This window comes from Adiantum capillus-veneris, chromosome 9 (genome assembly GCF_014529385.1).
Source record: "Adiantum capillus-veneris isolate H3 chromosome 9, ASM1452938v2, whole genome shotgun sequence".
Lineage (NCBI taxonomy): Eukaryota > Viridiplantae > Streptophyta > Polypodiopsida > Polypodiales > Pteridaceae > Adiantum > Adiantum capillus-veneris.
In genome coordinates this window covers 93,309,866-93,318,020 of record NC_140939.1, presented here as the reverse complement: position 1 = coordinate 93,318,020, position 8,155 = coordinate 93,309,866, and the positions used below count along the sequence as shown (strand labels likewise).

Sequence of the window (8,155 nt, the reverse complement as noted above, 5' to 3'; positions counted from 1 at the left end):
CATTGATATGGTGGGTCAGCTAAGAGCTTCTCATGTGCAGAGACAGAGAGAGAGAGAGAGAGAGAGAGAGAGAGAGAGAGAGAGAGAGAGAGAGAGAGAGAGAGAGAGAGAGAGAGAGAGATGTGCCGCGCACATGCAACGTTCGCGAGGCTCGTCTGGTGAAAAAGGCCTCTCCACATCAGCAAGGCCCACCACGCCCCTGCACTGGGAGAAACGGCTCCTCACCGCAACCACCGCAATGGAGCCCCCCCCCTTCACCACGTTTTGCAAACGTTCATGGCGTTCGCATGGTGGGAACTCCTCTGAACGTTTTGCAGGCCTGCAAAAGCTGCAACATGCTGATGTGGAGCTCGTTCACTCTCTGCCTGCTCTGCGCAGTGAGCATCAGCACTACGTCATGTCCACAATTGCAAGCACGTCTGCCACCATGTGCGCAAAGCACCAACCGATTTGAATACGTTCGTGGTGCGAACGATCGCAGCTGAAATGTCTCATGTGCACGCTACTAGAGAGAGAGATCACATGCACAATATCCGGTGTCAAAACGATCGCCAGCAATGCCGACGGCTAGTGTCACATATCAAGCACATGCAAGCGGCTTTTAGGTGTTGTAGTGAGAGAGTGAGAGAGAGAGAGAGAGAGAGATTAGAAAGAGAGTCACAGGCTCGACTCTCAAAAGCCAAATCGAAATTTACACTCAACATTCTATCTGGTGCGACGATGATGGCACTCGCAACGCCTACGCCGTCTGCTTTCTCCGTCCTGTCGAACCCTAGCCCCAGCAGAGCAGGCCTTGCTTGCAGCTCCTTTCTACCTTCAGGTATGTACTTGCAGCTTATTGCTGTTTCTGCGCTTACTCTCTAAGTTATCATTTTTACAACACACACACACAATGTCAGTAGCTTTGTTCATGCTCGAGCACGTGCAAGTGGGTTTCCATACTCACACACGCATGGTCATTCACATTGCAAATGCTTGTACATTTTTCAGATGCGGATATTGAGTGAGGCGATATGCCTTTGATTTTCGTGCAGGTCTGCATACGTCTGGCTCAAGCGCTTTTGCTAGAGATGGATTTCGGTCTCTTGCGCTGCAATACAGGACAAGGTCGTCAAACCACAGCAAGCGTGGTGCTGTGAACGTGAATGCACTCTTTGGCCTTGGAGTACCAGAGCTTGTTGTCATTGCAGGTGTTGCAGCCCTCATTTTTGGGCCAAAGAAGCTTCCTGAGATAGGCAAAAGCTTGGGAAAAACGGTTAAAAGTTTTCAGCAGGTTGGTTACTATTCTTTCTCTGAAGCATGTGACAGGTTCTACTTTATGGAGAACTGGGTGTGTGGTGGGAAGTAAGCATTTTTGCGTACTCACATCGTGAGTGAGGTTGGCCTACTACAATCAGCATCTGACCAAGCAAGTAAGAAAGAAACCAGTACATTAAGAATGATATTCAGACATGCCAACAAGGAGTAGAAAAAAGTTTTATCACTCAAGCTTGCCAAAATCACCGAGAAAGTTGCCAAAGCAGCTAGAATTATAGAGGTTAATGGGGCTAAGTCTGTGAAAATGGAGCAAGGTGGTTGTTTGAGAGAGAATGAATTTTTCATTTAAGACTCATTTTCTTTGCTTTGGCAAGCATTATGCTTTTCGTGCCACTTTGTCAATATTTTGATGATGTGGCAGGTTTATTTGAGCCACTCGGCCCTAAATGGGGGCTGCCCTATGTCACTTGTATCAGTATATAAGTGACCCTTTGCCCCTCATTCTTGCTATTTTGTTGTATGATTCTTGGGTCTCTCTCTTGTGAGAGTGTGCGTGTGCAGAAGAGAGAGAGACGCAAGGTGTGAGAGGAGGGGGCGATCAGCCCCCATGACTACCATCAACCACAAGACTTGCAACTACAACATATGTCAGACTAGGACTGTCGGTGCCCCCCGGGCTCCATATATAGGTGCCCAAGGGGAGGTAGGGCAATGCAAGATAAAAGCCCATGACCCAGCAAGAGGAAAAAAGAAACATAAGAGCGCCTAGACAAGAGAAGGCGGGCGGCTGGCCCAGATGTGGGCGGCCGGACAATGCAGTATATATGCATATGCAAGTATGGGTGGCTAGCCTGGTGGCACACTAGCCGAACATGTATGCCCTAGGCTTGTGAAGCAGTAGAATGGTGTAAATCTAACATCCCCTCTCAGCACCGGATGCTGAACAAACCGCGTGAAGCCGAAGATGTGAGGCAAATGATGAAGATGTTTGTTGCCATGTCCACTAAAGGACAATACTCCATGAGTGTAGCAGTAGTTTGGGGTGTCACAACCTTCGAGAGATCTCCATAGTAAAGTGCCGTCACGATCAGTGTAGCAAATTGCTGTACTTCGTCGAGGCAGTGTGAAGATATTGCGTGAAGGTCCCGAACTAAGTGGAAATCAACTCCTCGTTGTGAAAGGAGTGCCAATAGACCTACAAGTGTCCTGTCCAACAGGATCTGGGGTGTCACAACCTCCAAAAGATCTCCATGGTAAAGTCTTGTCACGAGCAGTGTAGCAAACTGCGGTACTCCGCCGAGGCAGTGTGAAGATACTGCACAAAGGTCCCGAACTGAGTGGGAAAACAACTCCTTGTCGTGAAAGGAGTGTCAATAGACTTGCAAGTCTCCTGCCCAATAGGATCTGTGGTGTCTATAGTCAAACCGTCTGGAGAAAATGGAGAAGCCCAGGAACTGTCATGAGAATGACCGGAAGCCCGTTAATACGTGTGAATCTGTAACCCAATGTGGCCAAGTGGCTAAGCTGTGAAAAACTCCAGGAAGGCTAGATGTAGCAATTTGCACTGTAAACGTCCTTTGAGACAAGGAAAGCCAGACTACACAGTCTGCACTATAGAAGCTACAGTAAGTTGCAGCAGTCACCGAGAGACCGCATGGATGTCACGAGGACGTGGCAACTGCTAACCTTAGTTGTTGGTTTCTTTTTAATGTTTTTTGCTTAATTTTTGAGACCCTCTTTTTTAAGTTGTAAATGGTCGGACATTGTATGGCCAATGTGAACGGTGGTCTCACCCGCAGACGGGAAGTTGGTTGGCACTGGAACTCGTATAGTAAGAGGATGTCTAGGCTCATTTCAAGATCATGTAGGTCCCCCCATCGCACTTAGCAAGTTGGTGGATACTAGGAAGTGAACTCAATAAAGGCATGGTGCCAAGGTGGGGTCACCGAGGGAAAGTACCCGACAGCTGGGCCACGTTGCATTTTTGGATGCGGTCCCAGTGGGGATAGATAGTCAGATGACCAGTGGGAGTCCAACGGAAGCATCCCCTAAAATTTAGGGAACTGCTATTTTGGACCATAAAATCTGTTCGCGTCATTACCCTCGGAATGACAAGGGAGAACATTTCAGAACTTTGCCGCAAAGTCAATTGGGCAACCAGTCGGGAGATTTTCAAGCAAGAAGCCCAAAGCGGGAAATTGCCTGTGAATGTGCCAAGTGGCACTTTCTAGTGCACTTTCCTCATGCAGAAGAAGAGGGCGCTTGATTTCTAGTTGGGAAGGCCTCATTTGCAAGATTGTCACAGGTTAAGACCCATTGACTGCAAGCTTTCCCTCTCATTTACAGTGTGGTGCAAGAAGTCATGCCCTGCACACCTCACACTGCTCTCTCCCCCCTACGTGCTGTAATGTGATGCCCCACAAGAGGGCTCTTCATTTGACTCATGTACAACTGTGTGGTCATATGCGTTTTTGTTGAGGCAAGAGCCTCTCTGAGCAAGAACAGGAGTAGCTAACTGCTGCTCCAAAAGTAGGAACTGGTGAGGGTGATAACCTCACCGTACAGGTGCGTTTTCAGCGCTGCTATGCGCTGAATTTGGACTGTTTTTCAGCCATACGGATGCCATAACCATTGGGAATAGTGCCCCATTGTTAGAGGACAGTTCAGGGACTATTTAGGGCTGAAAACAGGGCAAAAGCCAGTAAATACAGCAAGCTGAATTTACTGTTTTTGGGCAGAAATCAGAGGGTTTGTGTCAGTGGAAGCGAGTTCCAGCAGGGGAATTGGTTTCGGGAAAGTTTTGGGGTTGTTATGCTGCCAAAATTTCGTGAGAACAGGTGGTATCTAGCTGGATACACGTAAAGAATTCCCATGACTCTTCCTGTAATTTACCCTCTTAAAGTATAAAGAAATACCGAAAGGGGCGCCAATTTTGGGGCCTACAGGTTGTTGGTGCCTGCTCGGAGCATTCTGGCTTCCGCGCTGTTGCTAAATTGGCTTTATTTGACAGAAAAATAATTCTAAATGAATTATTGGATTTATAAGTGAGAGGGTTTTCTCGCTTGGAACATCAAGGAAGCATAATTCTAAATGAATTATTGGAATTTTAAGTGAGGGTTTTTCTCACTGGAGACATTCGAGTACAGAGTATTCCTAGTGCGTCATTCAAAGTAATGACGATAGCACTGTGAACGAGAATATCTGTAAGGCCACAGGAACGGGTACTTCTGATGCGTCACATCGGATGGGTGACATGGAGCATTGGGAAGAAGTATCCAACCATCCGGGAACGGACATCTCTGATGCATCATAGGATGGGTGACATAGAGCATCGTGAAGGGGATTGTACCGTAAGTTCAGTAGGAAAGGACTAGGTGATGGGTATTCCTGATGCGTCACAAGGTGGGTGACGGGTGCATCGAAAAGGGGATATCCATAGTCGAGAGGAAATCCGAACTGGAAAGAGGAATACGCGTAAAGACGCAAGCACAAGAATAAAGATGGGTTCTGAGAAGCTTTTCTTAGAAAGCGGAAAATTTGAACGAGTTTTCCGGGAAGAGCAAACGCTTTCCCGCGAGGAATCTATGTTTGCATTGCATTCGTGCATGTGGTTGCATCCAGGGACGCCTGGGAAGTGCTGTGAAAGCATTGATTTTAACTTATAAGGTTTTATTGAGTTTTTGGGCAGGTTCAGACCAATTTTAAAAATATGCCGGCCGTCCACTTAATAAGTGGGCAGCCACTTAGAAAATAAAGCAACAAAACCAGTCAGCGAATTCTCTCTCCCTATTTCGGGTAGAACAAAAAAAAAAAAAAAAAGAAACGATTTTTTTTTTGAAAAAAAAAAAAAAAAAACGGCCGCGATCTCTCCGCGAGCAACTATTCATGCTGTGGTGAAGGAGCTATAAAAGCACCACATGCCCTCACCGAAGGGAGGTTGCCAGCGCCAGCAAGAGAAGACTCTGCCGCCAGAAGACGCGAGAGATCGCGAGACTACGAAGCACGGAGGTCGCTTTTCTCGTGCAAGAGCGACAGGTACCTATTGTGGATTCGCCATACGAATTGTTGTCGTGTGTTTGCGTGTGTGTTTGCAGGTACTTCATCGCGAAGGAGAAGCGAGAAGGCTTCGGCCTACGCTTGGGAATTCCGGAAACGGAATTCGGAAATTGTCTGCGGAGTCTCAACTCCGAGTACAGACAGAAAAAGGATTGAGAGCTTGTCTCTCGGATTTCCCTTACGGGAAGGAACAACCATCGAGTCAGAGATTTAGAAGGGAGGGGTTTTCTCCGGTTCTTGTGCTTGTAAAAAGATTCTCCCTAATAAAGAATTCTCTTTAAGGGGGGGGACCAGCCCATCTTCTGGTCCCCACTACTGTGTCGATCTTCTCACTCTCTCTCTCTCTCTATCTAATTCTCTCTATATCCTTTGGCTTCAATAATAAGAGATAAATTCTCTTTATCTGAGTATATTTTACATTGTTATGCGCTCCCTTTTGTGACAGTGGTATCAGAGCATGGTCTCCCCTCTTTCTTTGTAAAGGAGGACGACTCTGGGAAGATACGGGAAGAAGCCATGACAAGCCAAGAGAGAAGTAAGCAGGCGGAAACCTAAGTCCTGAAGGAAAAAGCTCGCAGAGTTGGAATTTTTTTTTCTCTCTGCAAGAAGTGGACACAAGACTTGGGATTCTCTGAGAAGGCAACAAGAGCATGATGCTCAAGAACCTAGAGAATCCAAGGAGCGGAATGCTCGAGATCCTTCAGAATTCAGAAGATATCCATGAACATCAATCCAGAACCATAGCCAAGAAATCCCGTCATCTCAGGAAGGATATGAAGAAGGTCTTTAGACCTCAAAACCCTCCGATCAAGTTTGATACTTTTGACGGAAGAGAATATGCCCCGAAAGCTACCGCTTTCATTTGACAGTATGAAGTTGCCTTTGCAAACGGCAATTTCTGAGAAGCGTCAAAGGTAAGGCATGTGACCAAACACCTCAAGGGGATTGCAAGTACTTGGTGGTATACCAAAGCTTTGCAAGGAACTTACAATAAGACTTGGATTCAATTCAAGGCTGAATTTTTTTCCTCTACGCTTTGAGGAAGGCATCCAAGAAGATTGGGATCGGTTTGCCCAATAGAAATACGAGCAAGTCCAAGCAAAGAAAAGCTTTCATTAAGCTTGAATACTCTTTAAGCCCACACCCCCTACCCGGTCAGGGAGGACATGGTAGTGCTTTTCGCACAAATGAATGAATAGTCTCTTTATGAGAGAAGGAACAAGCGACGACTACGGCCTGTGCTCGAGGAATCCAAGGATTGAAATCCTAGTTATTTAATGAGCGGGTTTTGCTCTAAGATCGAGCCAAGGGATCGTCAAGTTGAGCGTCTTCGCTCTAAGGATCTTAAGAAGGGAAGGTAATTTCCCAGGTTCACCAAAACTCTAACACAGCTTAAGAATTATGTACACCTTTGGGTACATGGATAACACACGAAGATGCAGACCTATGCCAAGGAACTGGACGAGAGTTTGTTATACTCTCTTGAGCGCCTTTTTATGCGCAAGGATATTCCGACACGAGAATTAGATGTGTTCGGTAGAAGGATTCTCTACAGAGAAGAGGTTTTCTGATGGTCGTTGATTATTGAGTACGCTATGTGCTTTTATTATTACAGTAACAACTTTTGGTTGCGGTATATGTTTCTCCATGAGCAGGTCAAGTAGCATTTACACGCTGCTGGAATAAATTCGAACTATTATGTTCGTAAGAGTACAATTTGCCAACCATTTTAGAATGGTAAGAATTACCTTAACCACATATGGGAGAACATCCTTGAGATCCAAAGCGGGCTCACTCTTAAGTGGGCCAAGTTTGAACTTATGTTCACAGAATGGTATGGCTAGAATTTTATATGCCTAAGATTTTGCGAGGAATCCTAGATGCTTGCAAGGATGGCCTCTGCAAGGAAGAGACGCTAGTAGGCGTCACGAGAACACTGCTAGTGGTAATAACTTACAGGAAGAAAAGATTGAAAGGAAGTGCCGCCGTGCACAAGGAATCTTCGGATTGGAACCGTCCGCCTACGTTGAGCGACGGCCCGAAACAAGAACCTTCTTTAAGGTGATCCCATACTTTGTTTGTGAAGGAAGACATCGAGATTAATACTCTATGATTTGGGCATTCCCTATGTGGGAGGCCACAAGAGGTTTAATACCCTCAGGACTAACAGCGCACCATTATGCGCAAAGACAGATACCTAGATTGATTTCTAGGAGGATTATTCTTCTTGGGATTGAGAAGGTGGAATTGAGTTAACAGATTCTTGGATGAGGAAACTTCCAATCTGTTGGAGAGACGCGAATGACGAGTTCTTACATGGCTCGTAAGTTTGATGAATGGTGAAGGATATCCTCGAGGTACTAGAGGAAGGACATGAAGCGGTAAGGTAAGTATTGAATTCTTGAATTTTTGTTTAATTTAATTTTTAAGTTCTCTTTTGAGAAAGGACTAGCTCAACTCACCATTGAGCAAGATTTGGAATCTTTCCGGTTTCTCCCCGGCAGTTCAGTTGGACCTCTACAGTTGAGGACAACTGTTTATAAGTGAGAGGGATGTTGCTAAATTGGCTTTATCTGACAGAAAAATAATTCTAAATGAATTATTGGATTTATAAGTGAGAGGGTTTTCTCGCTTGGAACATCAAGGAAACATAATTCTAAATGAATTATTGGAATTTTAAGTGAGGGTTTTTCTCACTGGAGACATTCGAGTACAGAGTATTCCTAGTGAGTCATTCAAAGTAATGACGATAGCACTGTGAACGAGAATATCTGTAAGGCCACCAGGAACGGGTACTTCTGATGCGTCACATCGGATGGGTGACAGGGAGCATCGGGAAGAA

The 8,155-nt window shown here is 45.7% G+C and overlaps 1 protein-coding gene across 1 annotated transcript in view; it reads left to right on the top strand.

Annotated features, from left to right (window-relative positions):
* The first annotated feature begins 651 nt into the window (after positions 1-651).
* LOC147450819 (Bacterial sec-independent translocation protein mttA/Hcf106) overlaps positions 652-8,155 on the top strand; it is a 34,555-nt gene continuing 27,051 nt past the window's right edge. The window contains exons 1-2 of the mRNA XM_086519845.1: positions 652-820; positions 1,035-1,273. Of these exons, the coding sequence (XP_086375971.1) occupies positions 721-820; positions 1,035-1,273 (339 nt within the window). The 5' untranslated portion in view covers positions 652-720. The remainder of the gene's footprint in view (positions 821-1,034; positions 1,274-8,155) is intronic.